Source organism: Durio zibethinus, chromosome 10 (genome assembly GCF_047325235.1).
Source record: "Durio zibethinus cultivar Kanyao isolate XHJ-2024 chromosome 10, ASM4732523v1, whole genome shotgun sequence".
NCBI lineage: Eukaryota > Viridiplantae > Streptophyta > Magnoliopsida > Malvales > Malvaceae > Durio > Durio zibethinus.
The window spans coordinates 7,228,229-7,252,851 of NC_143171.1; the positions used below are offsets into that span (position 1 = coordinate 7,228,229).

General features: G+C 31.8%; 4 protein-coding genes across 9 annotated transcripts; 1 reads left to right on the forward strand and 3 right to left on the reverse strand.

The window, feature by feature from the left end:
• Nucleotides 1-978: 978 nt before the first annotated feature.
• Nucleotides 979-3,194, reverse strand: LOC111292152 (scarecrow-like protein 15). The gene has a single exon (XM_022884393.2). It carries the CDS (start codon nucleotides 2,940-2,942, stop codon nucleotides 1,275-1,277), a length of 1,668 nt encoding a protein of 555 aa, XP_022740128.1. The 5' UTR covers nucleotides 2,943-3,194; the 3' UTR covers nucleotides 979-1,274.
• A 6,177-nt stretch (nucleotides 3,195-9,371) lies between these two features.
• On the forward strand, nucleotides 9,372-12,236 carry LOC111291841 (vicilin-like seed storage protein At4g36700). Its single transcript, XM_089766629.1, has 5 exons — nucleotides 9,372-9,787; nucleotides 9,883-10,058; nucleotides 10,200-10,280; nucleotides 10,761-11,072; nucleotides 11,202-12,236. The coding sequence occupies exons 1-5, from the start codon at nucleotides 9,499-9,501 to the stop codon at nucleotides 12,045-12,047; spliced, it is 1,704 nt and encodes a 567-aa protein (XP_089622755.1). The 5' UTR covers nucleotides 9,372-9,498; the 3' UTR covers nucleotides 12,048-12,236.
• Nucleotides 12,237-12,482: 246 nt separating this feature from the next.
• Nucleotides 12,483-16,365, reverse strand: LOC111291842 (putative protein phosphatase 2C 80). Of its 6 annotated transcripts, none has more exons than XM_089766631.1 (6): nucleotides 16,150-16,365; nucleotides 15,597-15,782; nucleotides 15,067-15,449; nucleotides 14,545-14,869; nucleotides 13,422-13,571; nucleotides 12,483-12,917 (listed from the first exon to the last, which is right to left on the reverse strand). In XM_089766631.1, the coding sequence occupies exons 2-6, from the start codon at nucleotides 15,627-15,629 to the stop codon at nucleotides 12,621-12,623; spliced, it is 1,188 nt and encodes a 395-aa protein (XP_089622757.1). In that variant the 5' UTR covers nucleotides 15,630-15,782; nucleotides 16,150-16,365; the 3' UTR covers nucleotides 12,483-12,620. The 6 variants fall into 6 exon arrangements, with proteins under 6 accessions (XP_089622757.1, XP_022739661.2, XP_022739657.2 ...); XM_022883926.2 differs by having other exon boundaries at nucleotides 16,105-16,365; XM_022883922.2 differs by having other exon boundaries at nucleotides 15,067-15,782.
• Nucleotides 16,366-20,684: 4,319 nt separating this feature from the next.
• Nucleotides 20,685-23,118, reverse strand: LOC111292768 (laccase-6-like). The gene is made up of 4 exons (XM_089767283.1): nucleotides 22,973-23,118; nucleotides 22,378-22,868; nucleotides 21,264-22,283; nucleotides 20,685-21,159 (listed from the first exon to the last, which is right to left on the reverse strand). The coding sequence occupies exons 1-4, from the start codon at nucleotides 23,062-23,064 to the stop codon at nucleotides 21,029-21,031; spliced, it is 1,734 nt and encodes a 577-aa protein (XP_089623409.1). The 5' UTR covers nucleotides 23,065-23,118; the 3' UTR covers nucleotides 20,685-21,028.
• Between the last annotated feature and the right edge of the window lie 1,505 nt (nucleotides 23,119-24,623).

Consider the following 24,623-nt stretch of genomic DNA (forward strand, 5'->3'; position numbering starts at 1 on the left):
TTACTTATATAAATGGGCTACAACATAACATTTCAGCATATGCAAAGAAAAACATATGATTTGTTACACATCCTTACTGATATAGATCAAAACGTACACCAAAGCAACATGACACAAAAGGTGAAAACGGAAACATATGAATTGTTACACATCCTTATTGATAGTTAATATTGTATCTTGTTACCGCTTTTTATTTATTGTATGAATTTGTCATTTGGCTCTCCCTCTTCGTTAATCATGCATTATAAAATGAAAAGAGTCAAGAAAGTCACATCAGCCCTTTCTTTGCATTTCAAAGCAAGGATGGTGCCCAATCCCTAGAAAACAATGAGGCTAATGGGAAAAAAAATTATTTTAATTCATTCATTTAATTATAAAAATAATATTTAACACATATGATATCATCACGTGCAACCCGCAGCCTCCTACCAACAAAAATCGTGAAGGCTAATGGGAGCACTGCACGACCATCTATTGCTAGCAAACTAAATAAAATCATATTAACAATGAAACATTTGGGCACGGGGAGAAAATAGATTGGAGCCCCTTTTGTAACATTAGATTATGCACAGAGAATCCAAATTACGATATATTTTTTTACATTTTAATTACCGTTAAAATTATATTATCTACTTTTATGAGTTTGTAGTTTTTTATTAAAAATCGATAATCTTATTAATTTTAAAATGATGTCGTTTGTGCTTTATATTTTTAACACATGAACAAGTTTTAACAAAAAAATAAAAAAAATTATTCAATATATACTCAATAAAGCTTTTAAATTTTATTAACAAGTTTAGAAGATAATCATAAATTTTATTACAATATTATTTTTAAAAATTGATAAATTAATATCACAAACTAATTGAACATATGATAATATTTTAATTTCATTTGTCTAAGTGTTAAAAATTTACTAAACATGTATAAAATAGTAAAAGCTTCTCCCCCATGGACAAAAAAAAGCAAACCAAAAAATGAATAGAATTTGATTTCATTATTTGGGAGTTGCCCCCTTGGATGGATACATGAGTTTTTGGTACAAAGTTTTGTTTGAAGACTCATATATATATTTGGATACATCTGAAGAAACCTAAAGCTAAAGGTAGCCCTAGATCTTTCATGATAACTACACCAAATTACCTAAAGCTAAAGAGAAAATAGTAAAACTAAACCCAAACACAGCGACAAATTAAACTGGATCGGGATATCCCCAATCACGCCCCTCCTTCTCCTCCTCCTCCTAATAATCCTAAATCCAGCTAGGTTAAGCCTTAACACCTCCAAGCTGACGTGGCAACCAAGGCACTCTCGTGCCAGCAAAGCACCAACTCCGCCTGTCTTTTCACCACGTGGAATCCCCTGACATGAACTTTCCCTAACAAACATTCAGCTTGAAAATCCGCGAACTGACTCAAATGCATTGCCCTCATTCCCGCCCCAACAAACAACTCCCTCCAGGGCGGCGCGGTCCTCCTCGCTGCAGCCTCCACCGCCGCCAATATCCTCGGACGCAACAACAACGTCTCTATCTTCCTAACCCATTCCCCACCCGCCACCGCCGCGTCCAACGACTCAAACATCATGACGTAAAACTCCAAACCACTCACGAAATTCTTCCGGAACGACGTCGTACCCAACTCCATCCACACCTCACTATCTACAAAAACGACGACGCTCGGATTAACCCTCCGAAGGTCACTCAAAAACGCCGTGACGTTCAAACTGAGACATCGGAAAATAGACGGAGATAAAAGGATAGCTGTTTTTTCTCCGTCAATGAACTTAAAAGCTTTAAAAGACAACATTTCAAAAGTTCGAAGCGGAACAAACTCAATCTGGAACCTTAATTTAAGGTCTTGAGCGAACTGGAAAAGGTTGTCTTTAATGAGCCTTGTCTCAATGGCATACTCTTCTGGAACCACCGCAGTTATTCGAATGAATTTGCAAGAATGATCCTTTTTTTCAGCCATTTCTCTCATCAAAGAAGCGTACTGACCTCCCAATCCGATATCAAAATCGATGATGTGAATCAATGGTGCTGGTCCATCCAGTGCTTCCAGGAGAGCTTGATTGGTTGTGAAGTGATTGAACATGGGGATAGGGTTGATCCCAGAGAAAGCCTTGTAAGCTTTGATGGTTTGAACAATTTCACTCCATGAAGACAAACGAGTAGACCGAGTTGACCCAGTGAGTAGCGACTGGAGAGCTTCTTTGAAGTAGAAAGCGGCTCTTTGTAACGGCCTGCCAGAAGGAGATGGGAGCCGCTGATTGAGCCGCGCTAATGTCACCTGCGCGAGTTGCAAATCGTGGATGTCGAAACAGTCCGCTGCTTTTATCAGCTCTTCCAAAAAATCAAAGCCCAAGTTGAAGTTGCCAATATTATGAAAATTACAACTATTAGAAATATCAAGGTAATTATTAGTAGCAGTAGTGGTGTTGAAATTTTGATGAGATGGGTTTTGATATAGAACCGAATAAAAATCGTAAAGATTGTTAAAATCAGAATGGACCGGGTGATTAGTCAACTCGCATGATGTGAACTCAGGGAGCTTTTGGATGTGATTCTCGCAAGGACTAAGAACTTGAGGATTAATAGTTTTGCTAGCAGGCACAGATTCGTCATCTAATCCCAAATCTTTGATTATGGAATCCCAATCCATGTTCCGTAGCTCATGCTCGTCCCACTCAAGAGGCGCCAGATGATGAGGATCCGATACCGAGATACAATTCGAAACATCGGCAGGATTCGAAACCGGCTTTTCGGGCACCGGACTTGGGCTTCGACGAAGATCAAGAACTGAAGTTGGCTCATAGCATGAGGCTGCTGGAACACTGTTAAGAAAACTGATGTTCCTGGCTGTTGTGCTGCTGCTGTTGTTGTTGTTATGTTTTGGGCTCTGACAATGGTTGTTTTGTGGAGAAGTAACCGGGACTCTCATAGCTTTCAGAGCACCCAAAAGAAAAAAAAGTCTCTTTTGCTGAGTTTGTTTGGTTTTCTTTGCTTTTTGGGGCTTTGGAAGGTTAATATATATTGGTTTAGGGTTTGAAGGTAGGAGAAGAAGAGAGTGGAGCGGCTGGGGCTTTTTCAGGTTATAATTGCAGTCTTTTTATATTTGCATGGGAGATGGAGAGGTCAATGGAGAGGGTATGGGGTAAGAACATGGGCATTGTTCGATGAGGATCTTGACATATATACATGATCGACACAAGTCAGACCTGTCTTTTATCAACTTTGAAGCTTCAAACTCAAGCTTTTGCTTTCTTAGTTTGTTTTTGCTTTTTCCAGGATTCTCACCGATTTATTTTTGTTTCTTTAAATTCAATAAAATTTTAAACATTGGTTTTCAGTTATTGATTTATATATAGTAATTAGCAAATTTGATGAACTAAGTTTTGAGTTTTAGATGATAGATTTATATTATCTCTCGTTTATCTTAATAAAGAATTGAACATGCATGATTGTACGCATATAGATGTAATCAATGAAAAAGTCATGGAAAAGAAGGAACTCAGGCAATAAAACCCTAATCTAAAATTATTAACTATTGTTTAAATAGACATGCGACCAAACCCTACCCCTCATGTGAAAAAAGAACGGTTAGATATGTCCAAAGACAAACTGAATTTTATTTTAGATTAAGTTATAACCAATGTGTCTAATAAGGTTGGTCAAAGTGAATTTTAAAATTAATTATCAAACTCTAATATATATATATATATATATATATATATTGGTTGAACGGAAAAAAATTTTTTAATTTCATTAAATATATATTTTTCCTAAATCGGATAAGCATGTTTATTTACTAAGTAAATTTCATTAAGTATAAAAATTATTTTTTATAATTTTCAATAAATACGAATTTAAACAATTAAAAAAATAAATTCTCTTCGCAGTTAAATCAACATCCATTGATACTTTAAAATATATAAAACAATTCTCAAAAAATATATATTAAAAAGGTAAAAAAAAATGCAATATGTTATTTTATATTATGTCTCTCGATGTAGTATGTTATGATTTATAAAAAAAAAAAAAAGGATGATGATTGATGCTTAGTTAACTAAGAATGAAGTAATTAAAAAAGACTTAGAAATTTGGAATGTGAGAAACAAGTGAAATTGCGTGCGTTAAAGCTCCACAGTCTTACAAGTGAAATTGCGTGCGTTAAAGCTCCAAAGTCTTTCTTTTCTTTGCCCCTACCATGATTAGGACCCCACAAAAGTTCCAAACAGGTAGCCAAAGACAAGCACCATCACCACCACCACCAACACCACCCGCCAGTAGTCACATCACCTTCGAAAGGGCCATTGTCATAAAATAGTTTTGAGACTTGAGGGACCACTTTATTAAACTCAGCCCCTCCATGATTGAAATATGTGTGAATTTTTTTAATTTTATTTATAAAATTAAAAATTTTTATTGATAATATATTAACTAATTTTTATATAAAAAATATGATTTCCATCGTTTTTTTTTAATATTTGTACTTCTTATATGGCAGTAATTATTGATTTTAATTAGAATATCATATTTTTGAATTAATTAATTTATTTGTATTGGTGAATTTTATTTTTAAATTTATTCAATAATTATATATTATATTAAAGTATATAAAAATTTAAGATAAAATTGATAAGATAAATAATATCTCTTAAGAAAAATGTAAATAATTGAATTTTTTAACTAAAAGAAAAAAAAAATTTAAGACTTTATTTAAATAAACGATGAAATTAAAAATAACAGTGATAATAAGATTAGTTATTATAATGATAAGATTGAGTATCAAAATAATAAAATTAAATCAATTGTAAAATATATTTAAATATAAAAATATTTATGATAACAAGATGAAAACAAAAATACCATCACAAATATTATTCAAGGAATAAAATAAAAATTATTTTGATGCATATTTTATTTTTATTTAATATTGAAAATATTAAAAATTAACTTTTTAGAAACAAAAAACTAATGTGAGTAGAAATATGATGTTATAAATTTACTAAAATTATTTTAATCTTAATAATTTAAATGTAGGGATAAATTTGGTTTAAAAGAATATTAAGAGGGCAAAAATATAAAAAATGAGGTGAAGTAGCTCATTGCATCCCTCATCGGTGCAAATTTGTGCTCCCATCGATGTCACATCAACCGAATTCAATCGTGCTGTTGCGACCCAAATGGACAGTTGCGGTGCAATTGAAGAAAAAAAGGGCTTAATCGCACCTCATCATTGTCGTGATTTGATGTAAGTGCTCCTTCGAATTTTAACGTAATGAATTGAATTCGTTGTATCATTACTTAAATATTAATTTCAGTTAAATTTATTTAACAAAAAATTTTTATTAAATTTTTTTAATAATAATAATAATAATTTTTAATTTTATCATAATTAATTTCATTGTTCGTTCAAATAAAATCTGAATGCAATTTAAATCAAAAGCTAATGATAGTTATATTTATTTGGAAATAACATTAAAATATCAAATATATATTTTTTGGGTGTTTGATATTATAAAAATACCAAGATAATTAAAGGAAAACCTTAAAATTTCCTATATCAATAATAAACCTAGGGCAAATTAATTAACTTTTTTTTTTTTACTTTGGACAATGATAATGATGCATGAAACCCAACTATATATTAATTTGATTGGATCAACTGTATATCTTCCATATGTGGAGCATAGTTTTATACTAGTTGAACAATAATTAAGTTCTTTCATTTTGTTATGAACCAAACAATTGTACCAATGATACATGAATATAGTTTAATAGGGAATTATTTTCAACTTTGTAATCAGTAAAAGCTTCTTTTACTTCTTAATTTTCTCAAGAATCAACTTTGGAAGGACAAAAAAAAAAAAAATCATCCAAGAAAAGTTATGGGAGGCAAGGCACCTCCCCTACGGGATTAAAAATCAAATCAAATACCTACCATCCACGTATAAAATAAAAACGTAGAACTGAAGAATTGGCATTAGACGTTCAACATTTAGCTAACAAGCAGCAGCAGCAGCAAGTAGCGCCATCGGCCATCGGCCATCAGGCCACGTTCAAAAGCATTTACAAAAGTTCATGGAATTCTTACTGACAAGCCAAGTAACGATCTCTCCCTCAAATTGGGGTCCATAAATCGACATGGAACTGTGACGTGATTGGCCAGTGTGGGGGGTGTCTCAGCGCTACAGGGTCCCACCGGACGGCTTTTTGTCGGATATGCATGGATGTACCAACGGTTCACAGTCCAAATCTATACTGTTGTGTAATAGCGCGTAGAAACCACGCCCACGTAGGACAGCTTTGGCTTTTTGACGGCAAGAGAGGGAAAGAAAGAAAGATGGGAATATGTTCGATTGATGACAGTGCGTTTCCCTCGATGGATAAATCTCTATCCGTCCATTTACGTACCAAAAAGAAGCACAATATATCCAATGCCCCCCTTTTTTCTTGTTTTTGTAATTTTCACTTTAAGGGAAAGTTTTTCCCACCTCAAAAAGATGTTTAAACAACTTTTTTTTTTTTTTAAATAAACTTTTGATTACTTTCAAGAGAACATGAACTGTTTTTAATTCTAGAATTAGTGGCAATATATATCCTTTTGTGATGTAGCACTTATTTCATAATCAAGCTTATGTTCTAAACTTAAAGTTTTTAATTTTTTTTTATTTATTTATTGTAGTATGTAGTATTGGATTTGGATGGTTCTATAGGTGTGAACGCTTGGGAGGGATCCAATGCTATTAAATTAATAATTTCTTAAGCTATATTTGTTTGAAATCAAATGATCTCTGGTTAATGGAATAACTAAGATTGATTTTATATGGTTTAAAACGAATCCCACCGAACACAATGTTTTCACATTTTTATATAGTTATAATAACTTTAACCATGTGTTTTGTAAAGTGATTGAGAAATAAAAATATTATATTATTTTCACATTTATTTAAAAATATAAATCATTTTAAAGATAAGTGGGAAAAAAAATAGAAGGGATGTGAGTAAATATTATATATTTATATATTTTTTATTATATTAATTTATAAACAATTTTAATGATAAATCATTTATTTTTTATTTTTTATTTTTTATTTTTCAATTTATCAAATGTATGAAAAAATTATATTACAATCTAATTTATGGTTTAATGTTTCATTTCAGAAGAAGCAACATGATTAAATGGGAAATAAAGTTGAAAACGATTATTTGGAAAGGCAAAGGCAAAGTGTCAACAAAAGCCTCTAAGAAGGTCCCAAAGCTAATAAAGATTATAAATTAAAAAGCAATTAAAGATCTCAAAGTGAGGATTCGAATGCAAATTTCTAGCATACCATAAGCTTTATATAAAGAAAAAAAAAATTTATGATTGCTTTAAAGAATGAGAGCTTTCTGTGCTTAATCATGGATACTTTTACTAGAACATTTGCAGAATAAATCAAACAGAGGATTGTTTTCACATGAGCCGAGCTCCACCCTATTATTTAACAGGATGCATGGTAATATAAACAATGAATTCTACTGACAAGCACATCATTAATATAAAGAATATTCCTATAATTATATTAAAATACAATGTAAAATAAAACCCTAGATGATTCCATTAGCATCTGAATTCTAAAAAGAGCAAATAATTGTTCAACATCTCAAGCTGATCAAAACCTCATCTTAAAAAAAGAAAATAATTTCTCACCAACACATGATTTACATTGCAACTTGCAAAGAATACTACTAATATTCTATGAGAATAATTTTGAGTCAAAATACTTAGGTATTAAGGTTCAAAATCACACGGGACACACGCGATAAAGGAAGGGAAAGCAAAGGGAGGCTTGAAGCTCACAAAAGATGGAAGAAGATGTTGAGATTCTGATTTATATCATTCACATAAAGATGGTCTCCCATTAACCCCCAAAAGAAAAAGACAAAGGGGGTTGGGAAGCAATGAAAGGTGATTTTGGGATGAATAGTGGGGCGGATCTTCTATCTTCTAATCAACAAATAGCCTTACACTACCTTTTCCAATATGGAGGATCCTTAAGGATATGTTGATTTTGCTTTGAAAAAAAAAGTACCCTCTGATTCAATAAGTTTTCCCCTTTCTTTATACATATAACTATAGTCTTTTTAAATTTTATTGTGATTCCTCCACATTTTATATGTGGGATCATAGTCATTGTGCCAATTGGTGGACCACTTAGGGCTTGCCAGACAGGTTAAGATCAGATGTTATGCGGTTAAAGTTGTTTGGTATATTTTTTTTTTCTGCCCAACTTGAATTGATGAAAAGACCAACTCTGATAGTCCACTTGATTCAGAATTTTTAAGCATCACAATCAAGTACTAGTTGGTAAATAAGTTGGTAATCATAATGATGTTAACTACAACATTGAATTTGAACATAAATAGGCTTAACAAAGTCATTTTGATTTTTAGTTCTTTGTGATTCCAATTTTAAAGAAACTAAACTTACTAGTTATATTTCCATTTTTTGGACCTTATGGGTTCCACAAAAATATTTTTTTACGAGTAGCTTAAGAAATATTGGTAATTAAAATTTGCTCTTTTTTTTTTTTAATTTTATAAATAGCATAGATTTGTATTGTGGCCTTAACAGATAATTTATTTTATATTTCAAACGGTTAAATTTAAATTATACGTATTAAAATTAATATTTTAGCACTTTATTCCGTTAAAAAAAATTAAAGAATTTTTTAAACGTCTAATCTACCATTAAATCTTCCTCCTCTTATACTTAAATAAGTATAAAAATACTTTACGTATATAATCTATAATCTTTTAGGTATTAACTATAATATTATGCCAATTAATCTAAAGCTCCAATGGCCAGAAGAGTTTATAAATGAACAAAATACGATATATCTAAGCCCGCTAAAATGAAACAGTCACAGATCTTTGAAAAAACACAATTGGATCTTATTTCTGTAGTTTTGAGGGTTGTTTTTTCTGGGCTCTATGCCCATTTCCTTGTACACAGAGTTCTAACAGAGCCTATAATCCAAGCCCAAATTCAATGATCTGCGGAATCTAGAAAAGAGCCAGGCCTGCCTGGCTTCAGCAGTGTTTGTGGGTGTTCATTGATAAAATTTGGATCTTTTGTTGTAAGACAGAGGCCAGGCTACCATCATCCCATAATGAACCAGGCTACAATCCATAAACCATATCGATCGGCATATCCTTTGCTGAAACCACGTGATCTTTGCGGAAGTCAAGAAGATGGAGCCACTCAATTTCAACTAAATCCCCTGCGTGCTCGGATGCTCTCCCTCTCCTCTCTCTGTGTTGAATTGAATTGGATCTTAACCGCTTTGTAATTTAACGGAGTGAGTTATTCCTACTGCCACGTGTTGCGAGGGCATGCACGTGTCCAAACACAACCCCACGTCCATCACCCACTTTCTTCTATATATAGACCAAACTAATTTTCCCTTGGTCAAGACTCTCGAGTGTTCAGATTCTAATCTCTTGAAACAATGCTGAAGGGAACCTTGATTTTCCCATTTTCACTTTTCACAGTTTTTTGCATCCTTGCTTCCTTTCTGAGTGTTGAAGCTTCCCATGGAAATGCTTCGGCTGTGGGGCATTTGGTGCAGAAACATGAGAGGAAGCCCTTAATTGTGACAGAAGATGGAGCAATCTCAGCTGTTAATGTCAGTGATGGAACAAAAGGTCCATACCATCTTCAATTCATCACCCTCGAGCCTAACTCCCTTTTTCTTCCAGTTCTGCTACATGCAGACATGGTTTTTTACGTCCACACAGGTAGCCCTGAATTTAGTGCTAGTAATTTAGAATGGTAATTTAATGAAAATGTGGCAAGAAATTTTTCATAATTTTCACATGAAATTTTGTTTTAGGAAGTGCAATATTGAGTTGGACTGATGACAATGAGATAAGGAAGGTGAACATTCGGAAAGGAGATATATATTGGCTGCATTCAGGGTCGATTTTCTATGTACAGAGCAGCCTAGAGCCTGAAAGAGAGAAGCTTAGAATTCATGCAATCTTCTCTAATACAGAAGATAACATATATGTACGACATTCTTAGCTACTTTTGATTTTTTTTTTTTTCATTTGTTTTCCTTTCTTCTTGTTTTAAGTGTAGTAATTAGATTGACTAGAAAGTGTGACTCATTTCAGTCTGAACTTTGGTCTGTAAATTTAACAAATGCAGGAGCCATCAGTTGGGGCATACTCAAGCATTAGTGATGCGGTCCTTGGCTTTGATTCGAAAGTTCTCCAAGCAGCTTTTAAGGTATGATTTTAACTTGGATAGTTGGTTACAAGTAGATCTGATAATTTGTGTATTTGTGTCATATAAAATATTGATAATTCGTATATTTGTACCATATAAAATTATGTATTATAATTGGAGTTGATATAAAAATATAAAATATATTTTTTGGTTTTATTAAACCTATTTATAATTTTTGTTAAAATTGTCATTTTCGTGTCTTTTATTAATATTGTGTTTATGTCGTGTGTGGTGTTTGAAATTTTCAGCTACTTACAAACTTTCTCGTTTGAGATTTTTGGCCATCCAACCGACTTCCATGAAAGTGGTACTCCAGTCATTTACATGCATGCACTTAAATTTGGGTTGAAAAAAATGAATTGGATAACTTCAGTTTGACATGAATCTGATAGAAAAAGAATATGAAAATGATTCTGCTTTGTCAATTTTCCTGCATAATTCTATTAAATTATATACATAAAATGTAAACTTCTGTCTAAGGTACCCGAGGATGTGATAGAAGAAATTATGAAAGCAACCAAACCACCTGCTATAATCCATGCAATGTCAAAGAAAAAGGAGATCTTCTGTGACTTGCAAGCTCGACTATTGAAAGCATTTCTAGGGAGCGACAGGGGTGGCTTCAATTCAATCAATGGCAAGAAGAAGAAGAAGAAAACAAAAGCATATAATCTTCTTGAAGCAGATCCAGATTTCAAGAATTATAACGGCTGGAGCCTAACAGTGGACAAACATAACTTGCCTTTATTTAGGGATTCCAACATTGGAATTTTCATGGTGAACCTGACAAAGGTTGGTTTACACAGCTTTCTTTATAGTAGCATTTACTAAAAGTGAAAATCTTAGTTACATAGCATTTACTAAAAGTGAAAATCTTAGTTACATAAATTAAATAGATTCTATTTGTGAAATTTTCTGAAGGGTTCAATGATGGCGCCACATTGGAATCCAAGAGCTTCTGAGATAGCAATAGTGTTGCAAGGTCAAGGGATGATTCGGGTGGTTTGTTCGAGCAATGCTAATGAATCTGAGTGCAAAAATTTGACGTTTAGAGTCGAGGAAGGAGATGTATTTGCTGTACCGAGGTTTCATCCAATGGCTCAAATGTCCTTCAACAATGATTCATTTGTTTTCATGGGGTTCAGCACATCAACAAAGAGAAACTATCCTCAATTTCTAGCAGGGAAGAGCTCTGTCCTAGGGATCCTGGATAGACAGATCTTGGCTGTGTCATTCAATGTCACAAACACAACAATTGATCAGCTTTTGTCTCCACAGGAAGAATCAGTCATATTAGATTGTACTTCTTGTGCTGAGGAAGAGGAAAGCATAATGGAGGAGGATATTGAAAGGGAAAGAGAGGAAGAAGAAGAAGCTAGGAAGAAAAAGGAAGAAGCCAGAAAAAGACAGGAAGGGGAAGCCCGGAAGAGAGATGAAGAAGAAGCCCGGAAGAAAGAGGAAGAGGAGGCCAGAAAGAGAAGGGAAGAAGAGGAGGAGGAAAAGAACAGAAGAGAAAAAGAAGCTAGAAAAGAGCAAGAGGAAGCCCGGATACAGGAAGAAGAAAGGCAAAGAAGGGCGAGGCAAGCAGAAGAAGACGAAAGGAAAAGCCAAGAAGAGAAGGTAAAACAGGTGAAAGTAAAGAAAAAGGAGAAAGAAGAAAGGGGGCGACAAGAGGAAAGAAGAAAGCCAGAAGAAGCTGCAGCTACTAGGAAGCAAGAGGAGGCCAAGAGACATGAAAAAGAAAGGCAAAGGAGAGCAGAACAATAAGAGGAGGCCGGGGCTAAAGAAGAGTTTCGAAGAAAGTGTGGGAGATCTAATTTTAATCCATCCAGTCCTTGGTTTTGCTTGACTAGTATAGTGAATAAACAACTCTCCTACTAAGTTTATGTAATTAGATTCCATGTTTATGTTTGGTGTAGAATGCTTTCTGAATCTATGTTTTCTGGGTGCTGATCTAAAATGAGCTCTTTCCTTCTTTTTTACCCCTTAGAAAAACTTCACCAACCTGTGCGTTTCTTGGTTTATTCAAACTTCACGGTAATCGTTAGGATTATTTGTCATGCTATAAATCTGCACCTCCTCCTGTCATAAAAATGAGAGTTCATGGGTTTCTTTTTTTTTTTTCCTGATGAGCAAAATAAAATCTATGAAAGTTGTCAAAGCGGGAAGCAACAAGTAAATTACTTACTTGACAACAGCAAAGATCAAAATTTGTAAACAGAAATGAATATAGAAAAAGCAAAGATGAGTATTTCTTCCATTATGTTTCAAGCCAAGAACTGAACTAAATGAGCTTGCTAACCCTACAAGCCACCATAAATTTACCAATTTGGAGAAGATTCACACATTAGCAGAGCTAGTAATGTAAGACACAACAACAGTAATGTCGTCAAGCTTGCCACCATAATAGCGAAACCCAGCATCTTGAGCAGCTTTGGCAAATGGTGTCTGCCGGTTCCTATTCACTGCTCGTTCACGAGCCAAAGCTGCTATCTGCTTGGCCATCAATTCGGGACTGAAGCCAGCTCTTAAAGCATGAACAACAACAGCAGTAACCTCATTATTGTACAAGTTATCAAACAACCCATCTGTTCCAGCCACAATCACATCACCTGGCAGAACAGGAATTCTGAAAACCTGGACATATTATTCCAAAATGGTGGTTAGGTTAGTGACATTGAGCTGTGATTAGTCAAAATAGTTTTAGGGACTATCATTTTGATTTAAGGTCATACTAAGTCTTTTCAAATCTTCTATGGAAAAGAACATCCCATTTCATCATCTCATCAAACAGGAACTCTAAATGAAAAGAAAATGGAAAATTATATGGCTTCACAAGAGATTCAAAATCTCAAAAACAAGGAAGAGGATATAAGCATGTTTTTTATTCTAACTCTGAGCACCAAGCCATTTAAGAATTGCAGCCAGATGGGGACCAATGGTCAAATTTTTAACAATCTTTAGTTTTATTGAAATACAAAGTTAACCTTTAGCAAAACAAGATGCTAAAAAGAGCCAAAACAATGTCAGGATTTATTTTCAGTCCTATTCAAATATATTGTCTTATGGTCAAAAAAAAAAAAGAAAAAACACTATGATCAAACCCTTGTATTACGGTGCTGTAACAAGTCATCAACTAACCTGACCAGAACTTGGTAGATCACCATTATCACCGCTCTCCAATTGATAAGTAAAATTGAAACCATGTTGCTGCACCGGTGAATGGAAGACAGTGCAACCATCCCTAACCACTATGAAACCACTGTCTCCCAGATTTATTGCATGTATTCCCTGTTGAGAGAAGTGAAGTAGATGAATTACATGGCACATAATCTGCTTGCTAAAATCTTATTGGCCTTTTTTAGACTCAGGAAACCAAGATATTTAAAGTGCACAGAAAATCAAACTAGATAAAATTTTCAGGGCAATTAAATGAAAGGTCTATTCCAGTATAAAGAAATGGAATGAAAAGAAAGCAGTTGATGCCTCTAAGACACAGATGGAGATACGGAAACAGATGATTATAAATAATAAAAGAAATAATAAAATAGAACTCAAGATTTTGCTGAGCTCCAAGCATTGGTGCCTGCAGCAAAAATTCAGCACCCTGAACACTATAGCCACATTCTAGCCAAAAGAAGAAGAGATATTTCACTAGGTTCATCTATTCATGCAGTCAAAAAGGCTTCCTGCTGAGTTCACAGAGAATCAATAGTGAGGCAAGGACTTCAATTCTCAGAAACAGAGAAACTCTGCATCAGACAATTGTACCAACTACCAGACAAAAAATTAAAAGCTTAACCAATTTTTGAGAAAATAAATTCCATGATATCTCAAGGAAAAGAATTTCATTTCTTTCTTTCGTTTGTTTTGGTGGTGGGCAGGGATTTTGTGGGTGAAAATACGCAGATATACAATGTTCAAATGGTTCACATACAAAATAAAGAAAAATTACTCTTTTTGGCAGCACTAAACTTTTGAACCATCCACAAGATCGACAACAGTCAGAAACTATATTATCCAACCAAAACCAGTGGAATATATCAAGTGGAGCTCACCATAGCTTTTCAGTTATAAAAACCAAAATAAGTTTCATCATGATGTCAAATGAGAAAGAATTTCAGAAAGCTTTCTGTTTCTTCTAAGTATCACACCCTATAGGATCTAGCCTTCTTCAAGATATGTCAAAGAAAATTCACCTAAAGATCATCTCTGCTCATGCCTATTAACATATAAAAGAATAGCCTTTGAAAGTGAAAAAAACCTCCTCTGTAAGGGCAATGATGCAGGCTGTTGAGGATCCTTGTGATTTTGTGCTTGAATGGGCCTTTTCTAGTACTCTAGCTGGGTCAATGAATCCCTTGGGTTCATCTTGGATTGCTGCCACTGAATTAGACATAAGTTCACGGGCAAATTCTCCAGCATTAATGCCAACTTCTGCCCAGCCACCAACACCATCAGCTACACCTATGGCTTGTTCATTGGCACAAATGAAGTGAGCATCCTCTCCTCCTGTTTCTTCCTTAGCAGGATGTGGCATATAATATGACGCTGAAAGTAGTGTCAATGTTTTCTCACCTGGAATAGCTCTGAAATCAACACCAAAGAAGCAAATTACGGAAACTGAGGACAAGCAAAGATGAGCAGACATATTGTAAGCCATTACTTAGAGATAATTTTTAAAAAAATATTGTAGGCCATTAATTAAAGATAATTTTTAAAGAAAATAAGTAAAAAAGGGACAAAAAGCAACATATGAAAATAAATACAAGATGAGCAGACATACTGTTCAGGTAAATCTGCAGTCTGTTCATCCTTAGAACAACTATCAAATGACAATTCATGAGCTGCCCCAGCAGAGGAACATGGTAAAGATGAGGTGTGAATACCTTTCATCCTTGGACCAAAAGGAGGATTATATTTGGTATTTCTCAGCATTGCATCACAAATATAGTATCCACACAGAAAACGATTATTGGGTTGTTCTTGCTTTCTCAAGATCACGCTAGCTTTTTGGCAACTACTATGACTTCGATCAGCAAAATAAACCCCAGAAGGTTTCAAGAAGTCCAAGCCATTCCCACAACTTGCTACTAACTCATCCGCATAAACATCTCCAAAAACAGCCTTGGAACCAGACACAGCCATAGTTTTTGCCCTATTACAAATCTGGTTTGGAATAAACCTATAATCAGATATCGAATTCCTAGAATACGGCAAAATTTGAGCAAACCCTGAATTTGCAGTCAAAAATTTGTGTTGTCTAAGCAGTGAGCTAGCTAAATTAAACAACCGAACTTGCTTTCCTGTAATTACCAGGTTTAGCTTAGAAAGCAACACAACTGGCATCTTTACCCCGTATATCAAGTTCCCTTAGTTCAATCACTCTCTGAGAGAATGTTGAACCTTGAATTGCATACAAAAGATTATACATTTACGCGCATACAAACTATCAGCAATTTGCATTAGTTGTTCGCCAATGAAGCATATTTCTTTCAACACCTGAAAATAGCACACCAAATACAGGTAAATTCTATAAAACACACAAAATTCAACAATAAAAAAGAAAAATGGGAGAAGTTCAAATGGCCTAAACTAATTACATAGCTGAACAATTACTAAAAATGGGAAAACTATAGAAAAATATGAACTTTTCATGTCTTTAATGAAAACAAAACACAGCTAATCGTAAGAATTTCAATGCTGAGAAATATAATTTCCCAAAACTGAAACTTTCCACAACTATCCAACAAACAAATCGAAATACAATGAAACCCAACGCAAAAAAAGGGATAAAAGGGAAAAAGAAAGCATGAAAATGAACCTGTTCAAGTGGCTTGTGGTGGGTAATCGGCTTATTATTCGATACCTGAAACTTAAAAGAAGACGAAACAATCGAGAGAGAAAGAGGAGGACCCGAAAGGTTTGATTCTTTCCAGATTGAAGCTCCGAATATGACCTGGATCCAATTCGACGATCTCCGGTGCTTCTTCTACTTCTCCGCCTCTCTTTCTGTTTCTCTGTGGCTGTGCAGCTGAGGGGCGGGAGACTCACTTATTACAAGAAAGCGCAGAGAAAGGGTAACACGGGATATCGTTTGGACACCAAACTCTATGTTGTTAGATAAATTTTATGGACCGAAATAACCCCTTAAATTTTCCATTCGGGAGTCAATTCTAGGGCGTTTTAGGAATTAAATCTTCAATTTAAATCCGCAAACGGGTGATAATATCGAAGGATCAGTCCTTTGCTTTCTTTCTTTTTTTTTTTTAAACCTAGTCGACGTTTCTGGATCGCAGCTGAGCCAATAAAAAGGACGACAAGTGTGGGCCCTCCAAGACCATGAGAGTATGAGGTGGCGGTAAGTGTTGGATTATTGACCGGAAATTTTTATTTTTATTTTTAATCAAGCGGGGTTGGGCTCAAACGTACGGTTAGAGTCTTAGGCTTTGTTGGAATTAAGGGTTAATACCGTGGTATTCTTTGAATATTGATTTAAATTTTATTTTAATTTTTAATTTTTATAAAATTTTAATTAAATTTTAATTTGTTTAAAATTATTTTATTTTAAATTTTTTATTTATAAAATTATCTAAATTGATGATAAATGTCAATTAATATCACGTAATGATATTAATTAATATTTTACGTAATAAATGAAAAATCAAAATAAAATATTTTTAAAAGTTAAATATTAAAGACTAAATTATCTTAAAATTTTATATATTTTATATATATCTTATAAAAATATTAAAAATATTAAATTTAAAATTATGTTTACATATTTTTATTATATTATAATTTATTAGATAGATTTTTATTTTAAATAAAAAATGGATATTCAAAACTTAAAATAAAATTAAAATTTTGAAATTTATTTTTTAATAATTCAATACATTTTAAAAACAAAAAAAATTATTAAAAAATATTATTTTACTCATAACTCTAATAAAAAATATTATTTTTTATCCAAAAATTTTATTTATTAAAATATTAAATATCTTTTATTTTTCCTTTTCAAATATGTTTCATAAAAAGGAAAAAATAAAAAATGTTATTAATTAAATTTTTATTTAATATGGATATAAAATTTTTATATTTTTTAATAGATTAATAAATTTATTTTTGTAAAAGAATTGAAACTTTTTTATATAATTTTTTAAAACGATATAAAGTTTTAATTTAATTTCTTAAACTGATATAAAAATTTTTACTTAATTTTTTAAAATGATATGTAATTTTAACAAAATTATTTTAAAATTTTCAAGTTAATTTTAATTATTTACAAAACTATTTCTATTAAATACTATTTTATTAATAAATCATATCATAATAAAAATTAAAAAATATTTTAAATTATAATATTTTATAAAATCTATTTGAAATATATAAAAATCAAATTTTCTTGAATTTTATTATCTTTTCCTTTATTTATTTTTTATAAAATATATTTGAAAAGATAAATAAAAAATATTTAATATTTAATATTTTAGAATATATATTTTATGGATAGAAAATTAATTTTTTGTTATAATTTATAAGTAAAATAATAATTTTTAATAGAAATTAATGTTTTTGTTTTCAAAATGATATTGAATTTTTTAAAAAAAATTTAAAATTTTAACTTAATTTTAATTTAAAAAAAACTATTCTATATTACAAGCAAAAAATATAACTAATAAAATATATTACAATAAAAAATATAAAAATATGAATTTATATTTTATAAAATATATATGTAATATATAAAATTTTGAGATAATTTTATTTTTTATTCTTAAATTCTGAAAAAATTATATTTTGATCTCTCATCCGTCAAGCGAGATATTAATTAACGTTATCACATAGTGTTAGCTAATGATGTTTCCGTAGACGAAATAACCAAAATAAAATAACTTTGACCAATTAGGATCTAATTAGAATTTTTTAAACATTAAGGATACAAATAAAATTTGAGTTAAAGTTTAAAGAATATATGTGTTATTTTTTCTTCTAATAAAAATGAGTAAAGATAAAAAAAAAATTTTTATTAATTTAATGATTAAGTTATAAATAAATGATGGTTAGAGTTTTAGGTTTTGGTTGTTGAAGAGAATAAAAATAGATAAAGTTGAAATTTTTATTAATTTAATAATTAAGTTATAAAATAAAAAAATAATTATGAATTTTAATTATTAAATTTTTATTTTTTATTTTTTCATCTTTTCTATTAAATAAAACATTTGAGAAATGGTTGGTTAAAAAGTGAGTAAGTCGATTTATTTTTAAAATTTTTTTAGTTTTTTTTAATTAAGCAAAAGATATTATTTATTTAAATTCTTTTAAATTCATAACTTTTAAAATTTTAATCAAGTATACATATATAATTAATATTATGCTAGTATTCATTTTTTAAGTTAATAGAGTAAAGTATTATAATAAGATAAAAAGAAAGCTTTTTTAGCACTTATTTTATTATTCAAATTGAAAGAAAAATGCAACTACAACAAATCTTTCATTTTCAATTCGAGATATGCAAAAAAAGTTTTGATAGCCAAAGCCACCAAAAAAAAAAAAAAGAAAAAGAAAAATAATAAAATCCTTATCCATTCTTATCTCTTTTTTTTTTTCCTAAAAAAAGAATAAACCTTTTTAGTGGTGGTTTTTGTCTGGCAAAAGAAAATTCCAATATGGGCCATGAATGTATCTGTCTCTGACTAGCATGGTCGATATGGGTGGGCTATATGGCTCAGCGAGGATATAATACACACTCGTACGAAATGATTCCATCTTTGAGTTGTCGCTTCCCACGTCGAAATTCATCTGGGAAGCTTTGAAATTTGAAACCCATTAATTGTTAATTTAAAAAAAAAAACCTTTAGAAAGCGTTTTGTTCGAGAAAAAAAAAATTAAATTATCGATTAAAATTTTATTTTTTTAATTTGATTTTTTATTCAAGAAATTTAATTTTAAAATTTTTTTAAATTTTTAAATAATGCCAAAAAAGAAAATTAATAATCATAAATAAAAAATCCGTCTCACGTTGAGTTTTTTTAAATTCTTGAGGAATATAAAATTTGTCTCAATTTTATTGTTAATAATAATTTTTTAAAATTTATTTTACTTTTAGAAATTAACATAATTATATAATGAATAAAAATTCATTCTGACATGAAAAATTAAAATTTTTTTACACAGCGTTATGAGGTTAAAAACATACTATTATATTATAATATGTTATAAAAAAATTTAATTATAATAAAAACAACGTTTCAAAAAGAAAAACGTAATTGATTGTTAAAAAATATGAATTTTGAAATTTTTTTATAATTTCGAAACCGTTATGTTTTTAACATATAAAACATTGTTGATAGTATTTTTTTATAATAAAAAATATAATTTTTGTAAAAAATATAATTTTTGTTAAAAATATAAAAAAATATTTTTTAAAATTCAACAAAAATAATACTTATAAAATAGAAAATGCATTTATTAAAAATATATTTAAAAAATTTTCAGATTAAAAAAATGATATTTTAAAGATAGAAAACAGTTTTTATTAAAAATACGATATTTTTAGGATAAAAACTTAAACGTTTCTAAAATAAATAAATAAAAAAAAAACTCAATCTTTGAAAAATGATATTTTTAAAATAAAAATATAACTTTGTTTACAAATATAAAAAATATATATTTTTTAAAATTCAACAAAAATAACACTTTTAAAATAAAAAAAGCAGTTTTTATTAAAATTATAAAAAAATTATTTTTAAAATTTAATAAAAATAACATTTTAAAAATAAAAAATATAATTTTTGTTGAAAAGATAATGTTTCAATATTATAAATATCATGTATTATTTACGTATTATCAAAGATAATATAATAAAATATTTTATTAAATAATTTTATATTTATCTAAATTAAAAATAAAAATATTATATTCTCTAAATCAACAAAACTCACAAATCATATTTTTCTCTTTAATATCACCTTTCCCTTAAATCATTTTACCTTCAGAAATATAAAAATTCACGGTAACGCCCCTTAATGTTTAAGCTCTTTGTCTCTCTAAATTGGATTTTAATCAGAATTTGAGCCTCTGGTTCCATGAAAAAGCGTGTTAAAAGAAAAAAAAATAATGACAGTATGAACAGATTTTGCGTTTGACAAATCTAACAAATTTGCAGTCCTATTGATATTGAATGCTTAGAAGTTTCTAATATCGTACTCATTGGCTTGATTTCGTTGTAAATTTGCAAACAATCCTTAGAATTACATGAATTTTTTTTATTATCAACAAAAATTACAGAATCACATGTTTTTTTTTAATATTACTTTCTCTTTATACCTTATTTTTTTTCCAAAATCTAAGAACCTACGAATCAAATTACCTTTAATGTTTAAGCTCTTTATCTCTCAAAATTGAATTTTAACCTGAATTTGAGGCTCTCCAATACCAGGAAGAAGTGTGTTAAAAGAAAAAAATAATCATGACTGAATTAACAGATTTTGTGTTTGACAAATCTAACAAATTTGCAGTCCTATTGATATTGAATGCTTAGAAGTTTCTAATATTTTACTCATTGGCTTGATTACATTGTAAATTTGCAAACAATCCTTGGAATTACATGAATTTTCTTATTACCAGCTAATCAAATATGCATTCCACATAGCTTGGCAAATATTCTAAATAGTAGAAACATAGAAGCAAAAACAGATATGGTGCAAAAAGGACCACCCAGCACAGATTTACAGACAAGAAATTTATTAACAGAGCGGAAGGTCAGGAGGTGGAGATGGCAAAGTTTGCATTTTGCCTTTCCCATTCTTCACTAGAAAAGCCATAGAGAGTCCCCATGTTGTGTGCACGTCTAGATGGCAATGCATAAACCAGACTCCTGAAACAAAAATGCCCATTTCAGCTGCATAATCAAGATGATAATACAACATAATAAACCGAAACAATGAATGAAAATTTTGATGATTTAGCTGGGAAATTCACCTGGATTATCAGCTCTGAATCGAATGACTGCCCATCCACCTACTGGCACACCAACAGTGTTTCTATATGGAGGATCATAGAAGTTAAGAATCGCAGTGGCGGAGTTGAAATTGCCAAGTCCTGTGCCCAATAAGTAGAAGCTAAAGCCATGAAGGTGTATAGGATGGTTCTCAGTTCCTACCGTGCCAGTGTCTTGCAATGTGACTTGAACCGCCCAACCATACTCTAGGACACTAACTTGAGTCCCAATAGCTGGCTGTGTGTCAACGCCAATGTTATTGGGAGCCTCATTCACAAAATCATACATCTTCTCCGGCTTATCGGGGAAATTTGTGCTGAAATATCCTTCTAAATTATTGTAGTAAGCATTTAGAAGAGACACCGTTGGTCTTCTAAACGATATGTTGTTGACAGAAGCAGCAAAGATTCCCCCATTAGGCCCCTGGCATGATCTATCAGGATCAGATGAATTGCAGCTGAGCACATTGAGTCCAATTGTAAAAAACAAACTTTTGTCAATTTTCAAAGGAACGTCAATTGGGGACCAATGTTGGTTTGGGTATAGACTTTTGACTTGGTCTGCGAATGCTTGAACACGTTCAGTGTCATTTACATTAGGTAGGATTGGTTCATGAGGTATCATCGACCTTCTGAAAGATGACTTAAGAGCTAATTTGTCTACTTCTACTGTGGTTGATGCCTTTGACTTTGTGTGTTTAACATAATCGAGAATTGCATAAGACGTTTTATTCAAGAAGGGAACACTTTTTGCTGGCATGTAAGGGGACATGGCCATGTAGTATTTTCCAATGGGCTGGTCTGCTTTAATCAAGACATTGTAAGTCTGGCCTGGAGTTAGCATCAGAAATGAGGTATCGAAGGGTTTTGTGTATTCTCCATCTGCTTCTACAACAGTCATAGTATGTTTGGCCACCCCGAAAAAGTGTTCCATGTTAAGAGCTGCATTGATGATCCTGAGAAGATACTTCTTCCCCTGTGTAACATTAATGGTGTATACATCTGCACAAAATTAAATGAAAAGAACCCCAAGATCAATATTTAACAGCAAGGAAATCAAGATATGCTTGTTGGTTCAGTGAATTAAAGACGATACCGTCTCTAGAACAGTTATGGAGGGGACCAGGATGACCATTCAAAATGTAGGCATCTGAGCCTGGGGGACCTCCTCCTGATTCTTTCACTTGTCTTTCCAAGTCCTGGATGTCTCGAAGCCAATACTCTCCTGTTGAAACAACACACCACAAAAGCATGCCAAATTTTCTGATACATATTGATATATATCCTGGCAGACTAAGAAGCTTGGTTAACAAGAAACGAGAAACGAAGTAGAAATTAATACCAAGTACAATCACATGCTCTTCAACGGGAGGCTCAAAGGGGTAGCTAACACCTTGCTTAGGGTAGATAATAAGGGGACCATGAACTGTTGCTCTTAGCCATGATATGTGAGCATGCCAGAAGAGTGTGCCTCGCTGGTTAAGCAAGGTAAACCTGTATTTGAAACTCTGGCCTACCTGGATTGGACACTGAGTTATGTAGGCAGGGCCATCAAACCAGCAAGTTAGCCTTTGACGAACTCCATGCCTTAATCAGACACCAAAATCAATAATATGTTACTGCTATGCTTAGCATCAATATGGTGTGCTAGATGGAAAAAATGAATGAAATTTCCTTATTGATTTGCTTACCAGTGGATTGAAATGTTGTATGGAGTAAGATTGGCGACCTTGACAACCACTCTATCGTCTTCCCGAGCACAAATGGTAGGTCCAGGATACATCCCGTTTACAGTGACAACAGTTGATGTCTTGCATAGTTTTGTAATAGATGCTGTTTGAACCTGTTAGTTAATTCAGTGACGTTTATTCCTTTCTCTAGGACAATTCACAATTCACAAGATGCTGAAAATGAAGATTACAAGTAATACTTTTACGAGTAATACTTAACAGAAATTTATCTAGATAGACTGCCATTACTACTGACATATGATCACTGATCTATAATTTTCAATAAATCTTTCAGGTTCTGCTATTGTTATCACCAAATTTCCACATGACAATTAGCAAATAACTTCAACATTACTTGTTCAGGGTTTCCAGGCAAATCACTTCCCTATCAGTAACTAGGAATAGCATAACCCAAAAAACTAAAGTTTCAGGCACAACTTTTTACTTTTCAAATAGTTACAGAGATTTTTTTTTTTTTAATTTGAGAAGCAGAATCAAAATTGATACTGAGCAAGATACATTAAAGGACCGGGCCCCTTAATCGATAAGTCGACAACTAAAAATTAGTGCTGTCTAGCAACTGCAAAAGGAGCAACCATCAATGCCTCATTATCCACGAGGACTTAGATTTTTCCCCTGTTAATGTTTAATATCTAGCTATAAACACTGGATTGCATTAAGCATCACCTTAAAGTCGTAATATCTTGTAACACTCCCTTTAGGCCATGCTTTAAGAACACCACCATTAATGAAGAAGAACAAAAGAAACAAGAAAAACCTGCAGCAATCTTTTCCCATCTTATTTTTGAACATGTCCATGCACAAAACAAGCCTGAGGACCAAATTTATAAGAACACCTTGGTCGTCAAAACCCATGTTTGGAGCAGTTGAGAAAAAAACTACTGCTAACATTCTTGATAGTAGGAGACAAGTTTTTGTGTGTATCCAAAGCGTAGAACTTTAAGGATTCTGTGGTTTGGTTGACGGTCAATGTATTGAACATGTAAAAATTATGGTTATGCATCATCAATTATTTCCTAGTATTTGGATTTTTGAGCTTTCAGTTTCAGTGCTTGGGCACTCAAATGGAAAGCTGAAGAGGTACACCTAATCAATTGTCTGGTCCAAAACCTGACACATGCTTACGACAATGTTTTCATCTTCAAATGAATTTGTAAATGCAGAGAAATAGAAGTTGCTGATTGTATCAATCTTATTCTGCCCTTCAATTAGAAGCAGTACAAGAATTTGGGATTCGTTCTTTTGGAGATTGAATATACCTTCAACCATTCAACTAAAGATAAATTAATGGGATAGGAAAAAACATGATGCAAATTTTTTTAAGCCCAAAGCTTCATAATCGTGATTGGACTTTTTTTTTTAGTTGATGTTTTGCCAGCTCTAATCCAGGACAACCAGACAAGTGACATTTTTATAATTAAGGGGAATCAAATCATTAAATGTGAAATATTGATCGACTTTCATATCAGAATTAGAAATTGCAATCATCAAAAACAAAAAGGATATAACCACTTTTTTTCTTCTTATTTTAATTTAATCAAAATAAAAAAGCTTATGAATGCAATAGTGTTTGCCTAACTGAAAACTGTAA

Bases quoted from the DNA above. Each gene is read 5' to 3' on its own strand.
- LOC111291842 (XM_022883922.2), bottom strand. From the start codon at position 15,629: ATGCCAGTTGTGTTGCTTTCTAAGCTAAACCTGGTAATTACAGGAAAG. The intron at 13,572-14,544 runs GTTTTTTTCACT...TTCTCTCAACAG, and splicing joins TCATTGCCCTTACAGAGGAG to GGAATACATGCAATAAATCT. The intron at 12,918-13,421 runs GTTAGTTGATGA...TAATATGTCCAG, and splicing joins ATCTACCAAGTTCTGGTCAG to GTTTTCAGAATTCCTGTTCT.
- LOC111291841 (XM_089766629.1), top strand. From the start codon at position 9,499: ATGCTGAAGGGAACCTTGATTTTCCCATTTTCACTTTTCACAGTTTTT. The intron at 10,059-10,199 runs GTACGACATTCT...TAACAAATGCAG, and splicing joins ATACAGAAGATAACATATAT to GAGCCATCAGTTGGGGCATA. The intron at 11,073-11,201 runs GTTGGTTTACAC...AATTTTCTGAAG, and splicing joins TCATGGTGAACCTGACAAAG to GGTTCAATGATGGCGCCACA.
- LOC111292768 (XM_089767283.1), bottom strand. From the start codon at position 23,064: ATGTATCCTGGACCTACCATTTGTGCTCGGGAAGACGATAGAGTGGTT. The intron at 22,284-22,377 runs GTATCGTCTTTA...AATTTTGTGCAG, and splicing joins CCATAACTGTTCTAGAGACG to ATGTATACACCATTAATGTT. The intron at 21,160-21,263 runs GTGAATTTCCCA...TTTTTGTTTCAG, and splicing joins ATTCAGAGCTGATAATCCAG to GAGTCTGGTTTATGCATTGC.
- LOC111292152 (XM_022884393.2), bottom strand. From the start codon at position 2,942: ATGAGAGTCCCGGTTACTTCTCCACAAAACAACCATTGTCAGAGCCCA.